Source organism: Tympanuchus pallidicinctus, unplaced genomic scaffold (genome assembly GCF_026119805.1).
Source record: "Tympanuchus pallidicinctus isolate F22 unplaced genomic scaffold, pur_lepc_1.0 scaffold1, whole genome shotgun sequence".
Lineage (NCBI taxonomy): Eukaryota > Metazoa > Chordata > Aves > Galliformes > Phasianidae > Tympanuchus > Tympanuchus pallidicinctus.
This window is the reverse complement of record NW_026294618.1, coordinates 64,229,296-64,250,700: the sequence shown is the minus strand read 5'-3', so window position 1 is coordinate 64,250,700 and position 21,405 is coordinate 64,229,296. Positions and strand designations below refer to the sequence as shown.

Genomic DNA, 21,405 nt, shown 5'->3' with positions numbered 1-21,405 from the left:
AATAATTTTTGGGATCGACTACCAAGCAATTGACTGAACTGAAAACTTACACTTGTCCACCTCCCCAGTACTTGTGCCTGCGAATACGACCAGGCTTATTGCCTGAAAACCGACTTAACAGTTTTGTGGACCTCCATTCTGAGCAAACTACAAAGATAAACTACTAACCATCTTAAGACCTCATCTGAAGTTCTATCTGCAATTAAAACAAAATCAAGTCCTTTTCTACATTCAAGAAAATAAGAACGAGTGACTCCCCTGTGCTGTTTTCAGTGTAGAAATATTAGCTACAGCTGCAGGAATTTGTATATTGTTTCTTGGACCCAAAAATGCAGGGCTGATTAAAGCGCTGGTACTGACTTATCATAGTTGAAGCATTTGCTACTTTTGCCAAAGTTTCTGTGTGTGTCAGGACTGTGGGAGAACGTTTTAGAAATGATGTAAGCCCAGAGTTTGAGGTCTAAGCTGAGGATAAAACATCCTCTAAACAACCACACAAGGAGGCAGCTTGCACTTGCCAAATCACACAGATTCTTCAGAAGGCCTCATCAATTATCGAGCAATGGAAAAACAGATTAGCTCCAGATGAAAAGGAAAGTACTGACCCCTAGTAATCAATCTGTAACTGTGGGGAAAAAATATCCCAAGCAATTCAAACCAATTAGAATATGAATGTAAAAAGTAGCTGAAATCCGAATGCACCAAAAAAATCAAAAAATCAAAAAAAAAAAATAAAAAATTGGGCGCTGTTAATTTACCACCACAAATCTAAGTGCAAAATGTTTGCTTTTGCCTTTCGCAGTCAGCAAGAACTTTTCTGCATTTTCTCCCCATATGTCATTACTTTCAGCCCTGGAAAACTGGACCTATAAAATGTGTTCCGCTGCAGAGAGAACACGTATTTGGCAGAGATGGTAGACAACATTCATACAGTCTATAAACATCTACCAATCTCTTCATTCCAGGCAGAAGTTTGTGAGACTAAGCACAGTGACACAAACTAGCAAACTAACAGATTGAAAAGAGACATTGCTTGGAGATGACAAGCTCATCAGAAAGTGATCAAACGCACGTATTAGCAAAGACCAAAAATGCCAGGTGGGAAGGAAATCCTGACATGGACAGCTCTGCTAAAAATCATCATGTCTGCACTGTAACAGTAAGCTGGTGGAATTTCTTATAGATAGAAAGATATTTAATATGTTAGGTTTTCAGATAAGGCTGATCAATTCTGTACTCTGGATTTGAGACCAGTGCTCCTTTACCAAAAAATAAAAAATAAAACAAGGAAGACTAAATAAAATGTGCCAAACAGCCCAGTTCATTCACCCTCCTGAAAGAGTGGATCCTTGTCTTAAGAAGTCCTTAACTGCTCCCTGAGCACAATCAATTGTCCTCTGAGATAATAACATTGCACCACTGCCAAATTGCAAGAGCTATCCAGTTTCAGAGCTCAGCAATTCAGTTTATCAACGCCCTACAGCTTCCCTCCCAAGACCCATCACCAATGCTAGAAACCAGCTATGGTTGCTACATCTCTGAGATAATTCTTTAGGATATAATGCTGCTGGATACCATGCGCTCTTAAGTGTTCAAGTCCTGCCATTGTGAGGAGAAGACATAAATGTATCAGTTGTACTTGTAATAAAAAAAAAATTGACAGAAAACAAACAGAAAAGAGAGGCACTATATTTTGATTCTTTAGTTGGCAGCTCTAAAATGAATTCCACTTGTGAGGCAAGACTCTTCATAAAACATCAACACTCTATAGCTTATTATATCAATCTCCCCTAAATGCAACTGCTGAGAAATGTACATTTGGTGACACTTAAGTCTGTAATGTGTGGCAAATGCAGCCACAGAAGGCACCAGGAAAGCCAAAGTGTGTTCATGCACCAAGGCCTGTATCACAGCCAGACCTCTGCCAGGAAAAGAGCTTATTGTTTTCAAAAATGCTTTGCAACATGATCTCCTATCATTTCATGCCCGCAATGGGTGTTGTTTTCCTCATGGCTCTCCATAGTCCTCCAGCAGGTAAACCACTTAATGCATGGGTTTTAAGGTTGGGACAATTTGGATACATCATTTAATTTTTCCATCCAATTTGAAATAGAGTATGAATCTGAAAAAGGAGAGAGCAAAACTTCAGTAGCAGAGCCAAGCATCTAAAGTTCTGCAATTCTTTGTGTAGCTCAAGGCTTTCTATCCAGCAGCAAAAGAAAAGCCACATTTTACCATCACTGAGAGGCAGCATAGAAAGCACTTTCTATGGTTAGCATATGTGCATATTATGGTTACCTAGAAAGCTACTTTCTAGGTAGCACTACTGCCTTCCTCATCCAACAATCCGTGCAGGGGTGGCTGCTTTGTTCCCTGCTTTCACATGCTCTCAGTGTTACTTATCTTCACACAGCTATCCCAAAGCCACATCAGCAGAAAAGAACAGACAAAATAATACAGGAAGACATTTGTTTTCTACCCAAAAATTAATGCACCGTGTCACTTTGGCAGAATACTAATGGATTTTTCGTTTTTTTCTTTTTTTTTTTTTTTTTTCTTGAGCTGATAGCTTGATCCAAGGTTCATTGAGAAAATGGGAGCAATTCCACTAGCTTCATCGCGGGCTGGACTGGGGCCATCCTGAGCGGAGTTCACTCCTCAAAGATATTTCCTGCAGTTGGTGAGCCAGCTCTTGCAGTGCTGATGTGGCCCTCTGAATCGAGATGCACTGCCTGCTCCAACTGCACAAGACCTTGTCCTTGACTTACTTTAGCTCAGCCACATCACACAGTGTGGCACTAACTCTAACAAGTCTCTTCCTAGCATTGAGGTACTTCACCTCAAGTGGAATTATCCAATTAGAGAAAATAGGATTGAAATGGGAGCCCAAATCCAGCCTCAGGCTTACTGGGAAGTAGGCACCATCAACCTTGACCCTGCATGGACTGATTGGCTTATTTAATGCTGCTAATTCATATGCTCAGCATCAGATCTCCTCCTGGAAATAAGCCAAACAGTTAAAGTAGCAGAGGCAAGTGACACACAAATCCTTTGTTTCACAAAGAAAATTCATTCAACACGTATCCACACTCTTGGGCTTGGCCATGGAAAGCAGGAACTGGAACACTTTAGTTCCTGCAAAGCACAATAGAAAGTGTGCCATAATTCACCAGGCTCCAGCAAGGAGTTTTGGACAGAGGACCAGTATCCAACGGTAATGTTTGATTTACACAGAGCTATTTATTATACATCCGTAGAAGAGTTACCTAGCATCCAGGAGACATTCCTTAAATTGACAGCATTAACAGAAGTTTCCAGGGCACTCTCAGAAGAGCCCTCTGAATGCCAAGTAAAGTAGGACTTTGCAATTTGCAAACGCAACAACATACTTCTATGTGTTTAACAGACAAATTACAACTTAAGAACAGCAGAGAGCAAGTTACTGAAGGCTTCAGTTGAGGCATCTCCAGTGACCAAATCACCAAGGCCAACTTCCTCTGGTAAAACCCCAAAACCTTGTAGGGGTTGCAAAATCACACCACAGCCCTGCCGTGGTCTGCAGGTGCCCACCAGGCATGGCCACTTCCTTAGCAGCCCCAGGAGTGAGGGCTGGAAGAGCAGAGGGAAGGTTTGGGAGGAAAGGGGAATATGTGCACACACACCCCACATTGCATTCAGAGCAGAGGGGTTTAAGAGAATGAGAAGCACATCTACCATTGAAGAAGGAAAGAAAAGGGGCTGCAAGTTTATTTCAAAATACTTTCCATTTTGGATCCCCTTTCCACAATCTTACCATTAGACCCATTCACTTATGTGAGCAATCGTGTTCAAAGTCACAATTCGTGTCCAGCTCTGCAAGCTTCACATCTCTCTTATCAGAAAGAGACATTCTCTTCTTGGCTTTCTATCAATCAGTAAGTTTGGAAGAAAAGGCAGAAGATTTGCGAGTGGCACAACTCTGTGTGACCATGACATCCACGCAGATGACAGAATCATTCCTGCTTTTTCCAAGGAATCCAAAATGACAGATGTACATACTTCTACTATGGTAGCATCCACCAGCAAAAACAATTCCAAATGCTGCTCCACACTGTGAAAAAGAGCCAAGTCCGTAAATCATATTATTAACATTTATTCTGAGTTGACTTTTTACTGAACTAACCACATAAGCAGACTTCCACAAGTTCTCCGTGAGAGTAGTGCTAAGCTGTTCTGATATAGGATGAAGACTCAACACTCTCAGCTCCTCTGGGAAAGACTTCAGCACCGCTGTGCAGATAAGACTGCAACTTTAACTTGGAGTTTCCTGAATTCAAAGCTTTCAACACCAACATTCATGAAAAGTGAGGTACACATATAATAATAAAGACATTCAAGAAGTGTGTGTTTGCAAGTGTAACATTTCCCTGTGGTTATATATACATGGATATAAATTGCAGATATATCTATATGCACTGACAAAATTTATAATATACACTGGAAGATTAAAAAAGACATCACAAAGAAGTAAACATGAAATGAAGAATGCCATGCAAAGCAGCAGCATTGTCATTGCTCCCATACTGACCAAAGTAACAACACAAAACCATAAAATAAATAAAAATCAGAGTAACACTGGCTGTATTGGTTGAAGATTATTCTAACCTGCAGTGCAATGAAGCCTTGCTGCTGTAAGAACTGTGTTCTACAGCCAGTCACTATGTTTTAAGAAGGATACAGGTCCACCAAAGAAACATAAAGACATTAAGAGATCTAAAACATGACCTCAGAACTAGAAGAAACAAAAAACATCACAGTGGCTGGGGACTGAGGCACTAAGTGCTGTCTCTGAAAATAAAGGGCCAAATTGCAGTTGGAATTCCCATAAGGAACACTTGCAAAACCACCACAAGGGGCACTTCCTATTGAACATCAGTATTTTCTGAGGAATTATCAATAGTTCCCTATTCAATACAACACTCTATTAGATTTTATTTTTTTAAGTCAATGCAATATATTCAGGGAGGTTGTGGGTTTTTTTGTTCTTGTTTTTGTTTTTTTAACGGATGCAAAAATATATTTCCTTCTCAATTGTTTGATTCCCTATTATCTACAGATAACAAGATCCACAGATAAATAGGTAGTTCTAACCAGATGGCTTGAACTGTCAACACAGAAGATGGAGAAGCTTCAGTTGCCATCTGGAGTGTACCCTTTTGGGAAGAGATTGTCTACAAAGATCCCAAGACAAGATCAATGTTATACCAAGCAAAGAAATGCAGAGATGGATTAAAGCTCAGCTCTGATTACCTGAAGAATAACAGTTACAAAAGGCACTGACAACATCTCAGAAACAACCAAGGCAATGGGGTAAAAACATGGCAGCTGGCAGTCTGACAAGCACTTAAAAGTATCACTCTTTGAATTCTTTCATTCAAGACTTCATCCAAAGCTCTTCAGCGCTCTTCAAGCTGAGACCTTGGTAGCACACAGTTTATTTTGTAAGCTACTCCCGCTCTGGAGGGAGAAGAGGAGGCAGCAAATCATTGCTACTTCCCATTCATGGTGCAGATAAAAAAAACTCACTCCAACACTCCAGCAAAGCTGAGCAGGAGAGTCCTGGCCTCTCTTGGCTGCACGGCTCAGGCCCCAGGGCTCCCTGCTGCAACCCACACAAAGCGGGCTGCCTGGGCTCCAGAGCATATGGTTTACATCAAGCCACTGTTTCAGTTCCTGGAGAACTATGGCAACCTGCTTGACTCAGCAGCCATGTCTGGGATTATAAAACATGAAACCATTTCCAATACCAGGCCTACTGAAAACTTCCAGGTGCTGATCATGAGATGGAGATGGGTGCAGCGCAGACTATAAAATTAGATATGATATGTAGAACTGTAACTCATCTACAGTAAAATCTTCAATTGTGAAAAGAAAATGGAGCAATGTTTAGAGAATAATGTATGTCATAAAAACTTTAATTATTCTCAACTCCCTAACAGACAAGAAATGGAAAAAGCTGAACATTTAGCAAAACCATTTCAGAAGTGTTTTTAAAACCAGCTTCAAAACCAACTTCAAAAGCAGTACCGGAAAGTGGCTTTTAAATCCACCACTCAAGTCATTTCTTTGTCCAGATACATCTCCTCCACCTGCTGTTTAATGCACATTAGTGTTATTCTGTTTTCCATGCTAGAACCTTTCTAAGTTCGAGTATGGATTCTCTTCAATGCATACTTCATGGTTGTAATATTATTAGCTTGCTTACATTTGAAGTTCTTCACTTGGCAAAAGTAATCTTTATTTCTAGTATATCATTCTCTTAGATATGGTTCAACCATATCAGCCAGAAGCACTATCAGAATGACTAAGAAGGTAAGAATTCCTTATCCCCACAGAGGACAAAGCCACAAATTCAACATCAACTGTTTGCGAGTGTGGTGAACCATCAAAGAGCACAAATCTATCAGGTGTTACCATCAACAGAATTAGGCTTAGGACCGACAAGTTTTTGATAGCAATTAAATTTCAAATCTCTAGTAGCCAAGCAACTTTCAATTGTATATGCAAGTATCTTTTTAATCTTTATTTACTGACTTTGTTTAACCTTTTTTTAGGCTTTAAAAGAGAAGCAGGTAAAGAGTTTCTGAACTCTGTGGTACTCCAAGTCTGACTTGATATTCCCTGACCTCAGGGAGGAAACCTCTCCTTTATCACACCTGTCATAGGAAATTAGGTTTGCAAAAAGTGGAACTCACTGATTAAAAGAAAAGTTGGCAATGGACCTGATAAAGCCATCAATTTCATCTTATTCTCCCAAGCACATCCTTTCAGTTGCCCATCCTTCCAAAGGAAGGAATTTGGTGCTTCTCATCTGCCATGCACCCGAGGTTTCCCAGTGCTGACCCTGTACTGCTCCTCAAGACTCCTGGCTGCTTCAGCTGGGGGCTCTGATGACTCTCAAATCCAACCAGATGGGCAAGAAATTCACACTTCTAGGCTTCAGTGTACATCCAACTACAGAAAGAGCACAAATATCAACTTACAAGCTCTGTTTCTGCGATAAATTAGAGCCCAAAGGTGCCCTAAGTGGTGAGGTCTGAATTTAATCTGACAGCAACAGAAACATGTCAGAAGCAAAGAATAAAGACAATAGAGTTTGTTTTCCTCTAGATTCTCTTCTCACAAGCTGTTTCCTAGCTTTAGTCAGGAATTCATTGACAGCCAGGAGATGTCCTGGAGGAAATCAGAACATGAATCTACATCAAGCTCCTCATGCCATTGTAGGACATTGTCTGGAACAAAAACAGCTCCTTCAAAGTTTGTGTCATTTGACACTGTGGGTATGACTCTTGTCTGCACATTATTTACACATCTGATCCATGGTGGTTTTCATAATCATATTCCCCTGTTACTCAAACCTGAGAGTACGTTAACATCAATATCTAAATAGTCTAAAATGAAGTATCATAGAAAGGCTTAATTTGGAAAGGACCTTAAAGATCTTCTAGTTCCAACCCCCTGCCATAGGTGGGGCTGCCACTCACTGGATCAGGCTGCCCAGGGACCCATCCAACCTGGCCCTTAATGCCTCCAGAGATGGGGCATCCACATCTTCTCTGGGCAACCTGTTCCAGCACCTCACCACCCTCTGAGTAAAGAATTTTCTCCTAACATCTAACCTAAATCTTCCCTCATTAGCTTAAAGCCATTCTCCTTTGTTCTATCACTATCAGACTGCGTAAAGAAAATTGGCTCCCCTCCTGCTTGAAGGCTCCCTTAAACTACTGGAAGGCTGCCTATGAGGTGTCCCCAAAGCCTTCTCTTACCCAAGTTAAACAAGCCCAATGCCCTCAACTTTTCTTCACAGGAGAGGTACTCCAGCCCTTTGATTATCTCTGTGAACCTCCTCTGGACCCACTCCAACAGCTCCGCATCTCTCCTATACTTGGGCTGCAGGCAAGGACACAGTGCTCCAGATGGGGCCTCAAAAAGGCAGAGTAGAGAGGGACAATCACCTTCCTCTCCCTGCTAGCCACCTCTCTGTTGATAATAACCAGGATACTGATGGCCTTCCTTCCAGGTTGCAATAGCACACTACTGGCTCAAGTCTAGCTTTTCATCCATCAAGACCTCTAAGTTCTTCTTTGCAGGGTTGTTCTTAATGAGTACTCCATAGAATCACAGAATGGTTTGGGTTGGAAGGGATTTTTAAGATGATCTAGTTCCAATCCCCCTGCAATTGCAGGGACACCTCCCACTAGACCAGGTTGCTCAAAGCCCCATCCGGCCTGGCCTTGAAGGTCTCCAGGGTGGGAGCATCCAAAACCTCTCTGGGCGACCTATTCCAGTGTCTCACTGCCTTCACAGTAAAGAATTTCTTCCTCATATCTAGTCCAAATCTACCCTCTTGCTGTTTAAGGCCATTTCCCCTTGTTCTGTCACTACTTGCTTGTATAAAAAGTCCCTCTTGAGCTTTCCCATAGGCCCCCTTCGGGTAGTGGAAGGCTGCTATAAGGTCCTCCCAGAGTCTTTTCTCCTCCATGCAGCCTGAGACATAGAGCCGTTATCCACTCTGTGGCTACACCCATCAGAAACTTCAAAAACTCTACCAAGAAAGCAAATACTGCCATAGAGCTAACAATCCTACAACTACATAGATGCTCTCTCCAGCACTGATGCCTGCACGATGCTGTTCTGCCCAGTCTGGACCTTCATCTGGACATCATTTCATCACAGCCTGTCCACAAGTCTTTATCCCTGTCTGCAGGTGAGTCAGCCTCTTTCTCTGGAGTAGGCCTCCAAAAATACCTGCAGGCCAGGTAACAAAAGAGAGAGGTTATTGTTTCTAGGCTGTCATGCATTCCCTCTCTATGCCACATCCCCACAGTTAGCTTTGAAGTAGGTTGGCAGGGGACAGAGCTTGAGCATGTACTTTCATGAGTCAAACCCCCATCCTGCTGCCTGCAGCCATGGCCATCGATCTCCAAGCAGTAAAACACACCCATGAAAATTGCACTGCTCATTAAGAGGCCAGCTAAACCATAGAAGCATCTTTGTGCTGCACACCTGGATCATTTCTCATGAACTTAAATCTCCATTCCATTGCTCTGTTTTCACATCAGTGCCATTTCATTAAAATCACTGGCACATTACAGAGGCAGTGGAGTAAAGAACATGCTCCTGCTCCTTCAAAGGCTGAAGGAAACATTGCACATAATTATCTTGATGGGAAATATGGACAAGGCTTATGGAAACTCACAGCAGGTGGTACACCAGCCTACACCAGCTTTCACTCCATCCCCACCAAGTAGTGGTTACTCACACTCATAAAGCTCAAGGTTTTATACCATTAGTTCACATTACTCATTTTCTACGCTTAGTTTCATTCAATGAAATACACCCATTCAAACACTTAATTTCCTTCCAAACTTTGTTCAGCTCTTGGCTGCTGGGATGTTTTATGGCAGATCCACAAAGCAGGAGACGAATGCTGCTCCTCTTGCACTGGTTTAGGATTCCATGTTAAGTGGGAATCAACACCTCTCTTCCACATTCACCTCTTTATGTCATTATCCAAAACCTTTGAAGAAAGAGTTCATCTCAGGTACCTTAATGCCCACTAAATGAATTACCCTAGTCACTTGAGGAAACAATACTAAGTGCTAACTAAGCTGTAACTAGCCAAAAACTCATAGCTTCAACTGTTCTTCAGGTACCTACACCATAATATTGATCCCACCCCCCCCCAAAAAAAACGATCAGTGAGACACTTCTGAAGCAAAGACTAGTTTTGGACCCAAAGTCTTGTCAATTTGGATGGTGTGGCTCTGGTTTTGTCTCATTTCTTTATGTAAATCACAGACTTCACCAAAATTTCCCTCCCTATAAGCTCTGGAGAACTTGCATATATAGAAGGGCTGATTTACTCCTCTCCCTAAACCCATCACAATACATGCTAAGCCTGCTCCCTTACCCTGTAAAGTAGCATAGATTTTTTAATCTACCAGAGATTCACATGTTTATGTAAAGTTTTTCCATTCCATCTCTAGCTGAAATGTACGTTTAACTTTCCACTAGAAATTGCCAAAAATTCCTCAAGCTCGCAAAGTCAGAAAGTAGGAATTCAAGCTTCATCATGCACTGAAGGAAAATAAGTTAAAACTCTCCACATATTCTCCACATTACAAACCTTTCATAAATCAGAAAAGTTTGAGTTTTCCAAAGCACGGGCTTGCTAAGAACAAAACACTGCCTCTGCATTAATCTCTGCTCTTTCATTAGAAGCTTTTAGAGATTAAGTTTCTTCAAAAAGATTGGAAAAAGTACATCCTAAAATAACACAATTAAACTTGCTTCTTCCCATTCACAAAAGAAATACAAACAAAAAGCATTAAAGCATTATTTAATGACCTGTAATATACAACTGCTCACAATTCACATCTTGAATTAATACCAGCTCTGATTCTTCTAAATAACTTTATTACACATCATTTATTGCAAAAGCCCTTTCAAAAAATACACAGGTTTGTACCCTGAAGCAGGAAACTGACTGCACATAGTCCAAGTCTCCAAAAATTTGAAACTCATAAATACTGGAAAAAATGCAGAATAATTTTACCATTGTCTTTCTGAACTCTACACTAGGTTGGACTCAGAGAAGAAACAGATAAGCACAGACTTTCCTCAGTGATAAACAACCTTCCTATTTCATTTCATTTTCAGAAAGAAAACACCATCAGTGAGATCCAAAGTAATGTCTTTGTGCAAAGCCCAGGGTTGTACTCCACATTTCTCTATATCCAGTCCTATAACATCCGAGCACATACTGTCAAGGCAGACGGCCACAGCCCCCTGCAGTCACATCACTTTACATACTGTGGTCTGCCAACTATTAGCTGGGGTGACTCAGCAGGGATTTTACCCAATTAAAACCCTTGAAGAGCAGCTGAATGTAGTGAAAAGACACACATCTCTGCAAGTTTGTGAAAGAGAATCCATTGACATCTCCCCTGGCTTAGCCTAGAAATATCTACAACTCTATATACAGAGTCCTACAAAGCCATTTGTAGACTGCTACGTTATCAGTCTGCAGAGTGGCCTGCTGTTATTATTGCACCCCTATTGCAGCCAATGTGGAAGATTTGGCAGAAGGAGTGGAAGGAGAGGAGTTACTGATGCTACAAAGAAGAAAGTAGAGGTACAGGACAGAAGATACTTTTTTTTTTTTTCTTGACATAAATACCCTTCATAAAAATCTTCTTTTATATTTGCTTTTATAGTGAAGAAAGTCCTCTCCATTCATGGCAGTAATCACCACCAACAGGTCTGCCAGCCAGCATCAGCTGTTTTCTATTTCCAGGACATGGAGCTGTGACAGCATCACTGCATCCTAAGCACAGAAATGCTGTGGCTCTTTAACAACGTCCAGCAAGATCTTGCCTACAGCACAATTTCCTGCCATTGTCCTCAGCAAAACAGTCACTGGCCACGCTGCTTGGAAGGGAAGTAGGGCAGAAGTTGGCTTTTAGGATACTACAGCAGCCTTCCCATGGGGGTTTTAGACTTTCCAAAGACACAGGGAGTTTAAAATATTCCAGAAGATAATTAATCATAGAGCTCTGCACCATTAATTGTCTTTTTTATATCTGGTTTCAGATTATATCTACTCAGTGATAGTAAGACTGTGTCCTGTCGCATGTACCAGTATTAGCTTCAGGAAATCTACTAACAGAGTAACAATAACATGCATGAGCAAATGTAGTAGAATTTGCTCTTTGCTCCCTGTTTCTGTTTGTGAACTTATGCTGTGGTCTTCAAGGAGTACTTCAGTAATTGCTGGTTAAATAAAATCACCCTAAAGCAGGACAATCCAAGCCATGATTCTGGGAAAGAAAAACTGAACAAAAGGAGTAAGGAAGAGGGAAAGGAACAACTGTGGTCAGAAAACTCAGAAAAAATAAAATGGTAATTAATAGCTGCTCTTACCCCAGTGTCAAGCTAGAAAACAAAATGAGCTCCTGCTGAAAACCAGCCCCAAAATTCTATGTCAGGAAAATCCACCATCACAGGGCTTTGACTATACCTGCATGATACACAAGATGCTGTTCAACATAGTTACAGGCAGCCTGGATTGTGAAGTTCTGTATGCTCAACACTGAGGAAGCAGCTCTGCTGGGACAGCAAACCCTACCTTGGGTCCCTCTAACCAAGGCTGCATCCTACTGGCAAGGCAACAAAGTTTGCACTGCTCTACACACAGCTTAAGCAATTTGCGACTGTCATCTGGGTTTGCCATTTGCTACCATTCAGAAGCACAAACGTTTTGTTAAAGAAGTGAAGCTCCTTGAAAACACAGTTCTCACAGCCCAAAATACTTAAAGGCTCGTGCAGACAGTTCAGTTTTAATATTTGCCCTCTCCATTTTTATAGGGAATGCTTGTAGAAGTAATAAACATTTTAAAAGTAAGAAAATAAAACCTAAAAATATCAATACAGAACAAACAGCTTAAGATATAAATTCTAGAGGCCAACTAAGAACCAAACAGGTCCTTTATCAGTGCTAAAAATCTTGCAAACCCTTTGGCTAATTTCATGGGAGCTCTTACATTTTGATTACAGCCACCCTTATTGCAATTATTAGCAGCATGTTCTGCAAGACACTGGCCTTAGGAGGAAGTCTTCTTTCTCTCCAAGGACAGCAACAGGTTGAATGGTGGCAATGTGCTAACATAACCCACCACTATCTTCAGGCATCCTGTCTTTCAGAAACATGATGCTACTTAGCAGCTACTCTGATGCTTGTCCTCACCAGGACAGCATCAGGAGGTCCTTCAACAGGAACTGAATGTCTGAATTCTCACTCCAGCACTCTTCACTGCACTGACATCCTTACTTCTGGATGCTCAGAAATGAGCCCATGGTTTGTGTATGACTGTCTATGAAGATGCTTGTATGCAGTTGTGTTGCCTGCCTGAATCAAAAAATAAAAAGATTCTCACCTTTCTTACCAAAAAGTCCTGATGGAAGCCCAGCTCAGAGCCATTCTCACACCCAGGATATCTTTGCAGTGGGGGACAAACACCCCAAAAGAGTCTAAACCCACCTGATCACAGAGCATCTCCAGGAAATGACAATCCTAAGTCCCGATGAGAAAAAAAAGAGACAGCACTACAAAAGCTACCAGAATGCAAATATTGGTACCAATGCCAAACTTTTTTTTGTTCAAAAATCATCCTTTTTCCTTCTTTGTCTTAAAATGTATGCTCAAGAGATCTCCCCTCTCCTTTAGGCAAGTCAGCTGAGCCCAAACAGACAAGTGCCCTGCAGTGCTCCCAATAAGGCCATTTCTACATGATGCCAGCTCTCAAAACAAGTGCACTCTTAAGAACCACAAAAATCTCCTACTGTACTGAGACATCAACACACTTTGCTCTCCACATGCGTTTGCTCAGAATACCCGTATCTATCACACACCCTAATTTAGGAACTGCTTTTCTGCTTCCCTCCTATCCTTTCTGATCATAGACCAACAAGAATCCTAAACAAAGCTACCCCAAAACCTCTTCCCACCACAGCCAACCAAGCCAGTTAGCTGGACTCATTCATTCAGTTTCTCTGCATGCAACCTTCTCCTTGTATTATCCACTATCAGTATGCTCCCATCCCACTGCTAATCCTGGAAAAAAAACTTTTTTCTCTTTCACTCCCTCTTGCCCTGACACAAATACGGGTGTTGCTTCCTTCAGTCCAATGGAGAGCATAGAGTACATACTCTCCTAGAAGCTCTCTCAGTGCATGGCTGTGCAGACATTGCCATGTCCAGGGCAGCCTTACTGTGCCAGCACAGTGTGGGACAGCCCCCTTGTCATCCCAGGGAGGGATGTGAGAAATACAAAGCCATTTCTCCTTTAGCTTTGCTATAGTGGCGATTTAAAAATTTATTTACACTTCTCCAAGGTTTCACATTCATTCCCATCTACCTTACACCATCAGCACAGCCACTCAGATGCTGGTCTGGAAAGGCTGTCACTGAGATGCACGCCATGCCCACTGCATTCCTGACGTGGCATATCCCAGTGCTGCCTCAAGTGATGGCAGCCAGGAAGAGCAAACAGCAGGAGCCCAGAGCTCTGCCATGGGCAACACCACACTGCAAACAAAACACTACATTGCTTCGCACAGCTAATGAGAATATTTGGCTTCCTAAGATTGTTCACACTTTCTAGGTTTTCACTGCTGTAGCTGTGCAGCCAGAGAAGAGCCTACTTTTTCTGTTGCATTTCATTTTCTGTTCTTTTCTGGGGGAACTGACCCATTTCTTGAAGGGGGGATGCCATTCAGGACCTCTTTGGTGGACCCACCACAGAGGTGAAGATATTCAGGTCCTCACACCACACATAGCAAGGGCAGCTCTTCCTCTCTCCTCTGGTACACTGTTACTGAGGAGAGGGCTCTGTATTCACTCTGTAACTAAGGAGAGGGCTCTAGCGTCACAGAGATCTTTAAGGCCCTACAATACCACCAGTACCTAGATCAACAGTAAACCATCTCACTCACAAACCAAGCAAATTAGGGGCTCTCCCAGAGCCTTCTCTTTTCCAGGCTGGACAGCCCCAGCTCTCTCAGCCTGTCCTCACAGGGGAGATGTTCCAAACCTTGGATAATTTCTGTGGCCCTCCTCTGGATGTGCACCAACAGGTCCATGTCTCCTGTTCTGAGGACTCCACATCTGGACACCTCTGGAATGAGGCCTCACCAACACAGAGCAGAGGAGCAGGATCAGCTCCCTTGACCTGCTGGCCACATTTCTTTTGATGCAGCCCAGGGTATGGTTGGCTTTTCAGGCTGCAAGGGCACATTGCTGTCTCATGTCCAGCTTCCCATCCACCCCAAGTCCTGTGCTCGATCCTTTCATCCCCCAGCTTGTATTGGTAGTGGGGGTTGCCATGACCCAGGTGCAAGGTCTTGCACTTGGCTTTGTTGAACTTTGTGAGTTTCACCTGGCCTCATTCCTCAAGCTTGTCTAGATCCCTCTGGATGGCATCACTGTGTTGACCACACTACATAGCTTGGTGTCATCTGCAAATGTGATGAGGGTGCACTCAATCTCAATGTTGATGTCATTATAAAGATGTTTAGTAACACTGGTCCTAGGTCTGATCCCGGGGGGACACCACTCATCACTCATCTCCATCCAGACACTGAGCAGTTGACCACCACTCTCTGGATACAAACTTGCAACCAGATTCTTGTCTTTCACCTGTGCCTAGGACCACCACTTCAGCAGATAAGCAGGTGTGCAAGCACTGAGTAAATCATAGCATCAAACAGAGGGAGTCTACATTAGGGACAAAAATCACAATCTGCTTCCTAACACACAGAGGGGAACCTCAGCCCCTGCACTGTTGTCCTCCAGGGAGAGTTCCAAGTGGAAGAGAACAGAGGGTGAAGCTGGGCATCACTCAGGCACTGGGTCTTTAGAACAGATAAAGTGGAGCTAAGGAAATATGAGCTATCACCCTGAAAGTTTGGATGACTCTGACATAAATACAACCAAGTCTGCTGATCTCCAGCCTTCTGCCCCTGCGATAAGATCTCAGACATTTAGCAAATGCATGTATAAAAAAACATATACAACCCAAAATCACATTAAAGCCCCAGTCCATCTGAGCCAGATGGAGCCTTTCTATCACTTCCATTTGCTCTTTAATTTTTTATAATACATTCACTTTGGGAAACCAGTAACAGTAAGTTGATGGCACAGTTCTGAGAGAAGCTGATACAGAGCTTGTCTGACACTGATCACAGCACAGCAAACACATAAGCCAGAGCACCTACTTCTGCAAATGCTGAGTGCCCTCTGCAAAGCTGGCTTCAAGCTGCTGCAGCCCTTCTGTTCTTGAGCTGAGGGGCCATCTGCAAAGGATCCAGCACTAAAAGCCCCACACAATTACGTCACCAAACTCAGTGCGGCTTCAAAAGGTGATGAAAGGGAAAGACATTCAGACTATGAGAAAACGCAGCTAAGTTGTTCATGCAGGGCATGATACTGGTGCTGTGATGTATTTCAGTAGAGCTGCCACATAAAGCAAGACACTATCCAGCAGGAATAGCAGCATCCAAATCTGGCCCTCCATCTGCCTGAATAGAGGGATGGAGCATGCCCTTACAGAACACCCAGGTAAATGATGTTGACTATTCAGTTTCTCTTGCTTTTGTCTTATTTGGTTGTTTTTTTTTTTTTGTCTTTTTTTTGTCTTTTTTTTTTGGGGGGGGGGACAAACGAATGGGAAAACCAACATTCCAGCTCCAGCAATTCCATACTTTCTTCCAAACAAGAATTTCAGCCAAAAATATTGCAGCCAACTATACAGTAAACATGATGACAAATATCCATTTGAAGAGTTGCTTCTTACTTTACAGCAGACATATATATTAAGAATGACTGACTCCTTTACTGGAAAAATAATCAGTATAACGCCAAAAGAATACAGCAGTCGGAAAGATTTGCTGGAACAGAGACTGATGCGAGATGCCCAAAAAGACTTGATGAGTAACAGTGAAATAGCTATGCTGGAATGATGTAGTAGGAACACACTCCATAGTCCTCAAAGGGTAATTTGTTCTGTTTAATGAAGAGCTGATTTGATGATCAAGTTACTCATTGAATTGGGGTGATGTAAAATGCTCACTTCTCCAGACCCCATTCTAAGAGGTTCATATGTAATTTGGATGCACATGTTAGGTTTCCTTCCACAGCAAGGAGAAGCTTGGATTAACTTCCTTATAGCACCATTTCAGTATTTCCTCTGTGGTAATCAATAATAATCCATTAGTTTAGCACAAGCTCTTTACTTAAGGTATACAATTTCTACATGACTAGGATCATTCCTTCATCTTTCTTAACTTTCTCCACTATTCAGGGCTGCTGCCTGTTCCCAGTATAAACCAACTCTGCCAAACGCAAGCCCTGCACTGAAACAGAGCTACATACACAAACCGATTGCAGAGGCAATGCAATTGCACAGGTTCCTTCACCACAAGGACTTGGAGAACCAGGAAATCCAGGGCCTACAGGTATCCTAAAGGCTCTGGCTTTTATAGATCATTTCCCTTCATTTGTGGTAGCTGTTTATGTCCTGTTGCCACTACACAAGCACTGGAGAACCCTTGCCACTGACACAATTGTTATCCCTGTAACAAGCCACAGCACCATCCTGGGCTGTATAAAATGTGCAAATTTTGCAGAAGCTTGGAGGAGCAGCAGAGAGAGGGCCCTGTGTTACACCCCTGAGAGCACACCCTGGAAGCTGGTGAAGAGGAATTGAAGCTGGCTGAGCTGCATGAATCAGAGAGCCAGCAGCTGCCCGCCATGGGAGAGAGGGATGTGGGAGGAGAGGTCCACAGAGATATGAGTACCAGAGAGAAAAGGACCCACAGCATGGAGGAGTAGAGAATACTCAGATGATATCAAAGGTCCCGCTGGGGATATGGTGGCAGTCACCACAACCTTCCCACTCCCTAGGCTGCCAACACCACAAAACGAAAGAGTCACCATGAAAACACCTTTGATGTTGTCCTTGATAGCAACTGAGTGCTCAGGCACACGGTCCTATTTATTATAGGCTTCTCTGAAGTTTATCCACGAAATCTGATACTCCCCAGGTGCCTGTTAGTCTCCAGAGCACCTGAGTGCTACTATCCTATGAGAGAGTGCGACCAGCAAGTGCTGCAGTTGGAAATAAATCAGGGCAGGGATCAGAGCTTCATGGAATTCAGACAGACACCAAGCCAGTGCAAAATCCCTTGCTGCTGTAAGTGCCCCTTTAGTGCAGAGGCAGGCTGTGGAGATGCAGGCTAAGCTGCCAACCCTCTAGATCCCAAATATTCAAGGGCGTGGAGAAAAGCTTAGGAACGTGTGTCCCTGAGACCCAGAGAACAGACAGAAAAACAAAACATCTCAGCCCTTCTCAATTTTAAATCCTGGGCTTTCTAAGCCACTGTCTTGATCTTGGCAATGCTTATCTTGGCACTGCAGCCTGCGAACACTCAACACAAGCTGCAGGCTTTCTGAGCCAACAGCACGGAGAAAGTATAGCAAACACATAGACAAAAATGTAAACCTGAGATCAGCGGCTTCACGCTGGTCATGTACAGCAGACAACCTCCCAGGCCACCTCCTGTTGCTTCAGGAGCCCCACTGCTCCTTTCCAGCTCTGAAGACATGAGCCACACTCCTCCTCAGGGGAGTAAAAGCACTTTGTGGTGTAACATCAGCAAAACAGTTGCTGCTTCATAGCACTGAAAGCAGAAGAGATGAGTGGGACTTTCAGGGAGGGAAGTGCACCAGTGCCAACTTAAGGGACACAGCACCTGGTAGCAGCATATCCTCATGACATCTCAGCCACACTCCTATCTCCAGTGATAGTGAGAGCTGGATGACACTGGGACCAGCTGTCAGCCAGAAAAGCCACAGCCCCAAAACACCAGGAATGGAGCCTGGTAAGAATACTGCTCTGCTTCAGTGTTCTGAAGACAGCAGAGCACCTGCAGGCAGCAGGAGCTCAGAAGCCACGTTTACCACTTCAGTGCCCTGCATGAGAAATGCCAACGTCAGGCACTGCACGTACATGAGGGGGAGTTGTCTATATGAATGCACACTCAGTACACCGGATCATACAGACAAGATCCCGTTCCTCCTGCAGGCACAGTGTACATCATGTCCTTTTTCTGTGCCATGATCCACTCCTCCGTAGCCCAGCTTCTACAAGTATCTCCTTAACCACACATCAAGACAGCCATGGTCTTTGTGCTGCCTGCAGCGCTGGAATTACACACTTGAGCAGCACCAGGGCTTTCACACTTCTGCACACCCAGAGGCTAGTACAGAGCTACACAGTTAAGACCATTACAGCATCATCCTCAATAGCTGAGTAGATACACTGCATACAGTCAAATGAAGTGGAAAGTTCCCTTTGAGACCTCACAGCTCTCTGTGTGTATGTCACACAGTCTGGACAAGGAGGGAGCACGAGAGCAGCTTCTGCTGTCAATAAGGCTTTCCGTCTGAACTCAGCTTCGTAAGGTTCCTCCCGATTTTCTCTCGCCGTCTACCACGGAAGGTGCTTCAGCGTTCTTTGTATGAGAGCAACCAAGAAAGGGTTGTTCCCAAAGGAGGACAGCTTTCCATCTGCCTGTCAGTAAGAGCTCGGCACCTTTCCACATGGATTTGGCAGCGGGCAGCGAGGGTCTCTCTGGGCAGCGCACAGCCACATCTCCCGCAGCCCGGCTCTGCCGCGACGCCCCTCTCTGTCGCCTCCTTGGCCCAAGGGGCTGCCCGAATTCGTCTGCGGCGCCAGCGCAAGGCCAGATGAGAAAGCCTTTTCTTTCTTTCCAGACAAAAATGCAGGGCTCCTTCCCTCCCTTTGCCACGGTCCCCCCTCGCGGAGCTCGGGCAGCCTCCCCGCCCTCCGGGCACAGTTCAAGGCAACGGCTCCCAAACGCGGAGTGAATTTGGGACCGGTTCCCAGCAGGGGAGCACCAAAGCGAGGGAAGGGGAACAGGGATGGATTTACTCCCACAGGCTTCAACCTCCCCCAAAACCACTTCATACGTTGCAGTCGGACGAGCAGAAGGCAGCGTTCGGCATCTGGCTGTCTCCCCTCCCGGGCTGTGACACTGCTCACAGACATTGCCCATGCCCCAAGCACACCAACTCCCCGCCCCATTCCCTTCTCCTCACGTTCAGGAGTCTCGGGAACGGGATGAGGGGCTGAAGCGGCTCCGCGGGGCCGACGGTGCCGGCAGAGCCGCAGCGCTGTGCGCACCCCCGAGGGAAGGCTGGAGGGGATCCGCAGCGCGCACCTCCGGAGCGCCATCAGTCACACACCGGGTCGCGGCAGCGCTCCCAGCCACACTCACTGCCCGAGGGTGCGAGGGTGCGACCCGCGGGGCCAGGGGAACGCACCGTGTTCCTTTTGCCTCTCCTTCCGGAGGGACGTTCGGCTCGGGGCTGCCCACCTGCAGCCCCTCGAGCAGTTACGGGACTGCGAGAACGCGCCCGGGCTGAGGAGCGACAGAGACGCGGGGCGGCGACAGGTGCGGCCCCACGCGGGGTATTGACTCGCCCGTGCCTGGGTGCTGCCTACCTGCGGCGGCGGGGAGCAGCGCGGCGAGCAGCAGCAGCATCGGCAGCAGCGCGGCCCGGGGCTGCGGCGGGGCCGCGGGGGGCGCCGCCATGGGGCCGGGGAGCGGCGGGGCGCGGAGCTGCCGCCCGCCCGGCGTCCGTCTCCGCGGGGTTGCCCCGCTCCTTCCTGCGCGCCCCGCCGTCTCCTCCTCCCGGGCTGGCGGGACACTGCAGCGGGGCGGCCCCGCGGAGGCGGGCTTCTGCCCCCCGCCCCCCGCCGGCCCTAGCCCTGGCCCTCGGTCCGTCCCGTCCCGCCCCGGGGCGTGCGGGCTGTCCGACACCTCCTTCTCCCATCCGCAGGTTGGTGCTCATCCCTCCCGCCTGCACCCAGACGAGATCCGTAGTGCCGTAGCAATCGTTAATAGCTCATCTGCTAGGGGGAACTAAGGAAGAAAAGAAAAAAAAACAAAAACAACCAAAACGAAAATGGTTGAGAGGGGTGCGGATATCACAGTCCTTGCCTGCTAAGCAGAAAGCAAAGCAAAGCAAAGCAAACCAAACGCCCTGCTTCGCACCTGCCCTGTGCAGACACCCGCCCTGAATGCTACTGCAGCGTGTGCAGGATGGGCTTGGAGGCAGCTGCGGGGGCCACGCTGCCAAACCGCACCCGCACCTCTGCTGTTTGGGGTACTGCTCCAGGGCCCCGCTCTGCTTGCTGCTCAGTGCCGAGCTGCTCGCAGCCTTTGCTCACGGGAGCGCCGCGGCGCGATCTGTGTTGCCGACAGCAGTGCTCGGTTCCTCTCAAGCCTCAGGTGCCAGAAATTAAGTACAGACAGCAGCTTGTGGTTTTATGGCAGAACGCTGCGAGCTGTATGCCCTGGGGACACTGCACTGCTATACTGGGGGTGGTGCCCACTCGTCCTTGCTCAGTTTGGAGGCATCCCCCCAAAGAACTGTACCAGTTTGCTTCCCAGCAAAGTGACTCCTGTGCCCTGATGTGGCCACGGTTAAGTGGGAGCTGTAGCTGAAAAGTGAGCTGGAGTCCCAGACTGTGTGTTAGATGGGCACAGCAGTACTGACCAGCCAAGGGACCTGATCCCAGCCCTTGGCTGTGGGGGGTCTTCAGAAAAACTCCTTTCAATACTCCTGGAGTATTTCCTTCAGAACCTCACTGCTACATCACAGAAGAGACTTTTAGAAGCAAAGCTGCCTACCGAGCAGGAAAGGAGCCTCCAGATAACAGGGTTCTGGCAGCTGGAGGTAGGGCACAAGTACCACCTCCCATCCAGATCCCAGCGTCC

At 45.4% G+C, this 21,405-nt stretch overlaps 1 protein-coding gene across 1 annotated transcript in view; it reads right to left on the bottom strand.

Annotated features, from left to right (window-relative positions):
* The window catches only part of FNDC1 (fibronectin type III domain containing 1), a 64,872-nt gene extending 44,627 nt beyond the window's left edge, over window positions 1-20,245 (bottom strand). Inside the window, exon 1 of the mRNA XM_052680856.1 lies at window positions 20,127-20,245. Coding sequence (XP_052536816.1) covers window positions 20,127-20,217 — 91 coding nt within the window. The 5' untranslated portion in view covers window positions 20,218-20,245. The remainder of the gene's footprint in view (window positions 1-20,126) is intronic.
* Between the last annotated feature and the right edge of the window lie 1,160 nt (window positions 20,246-21,405).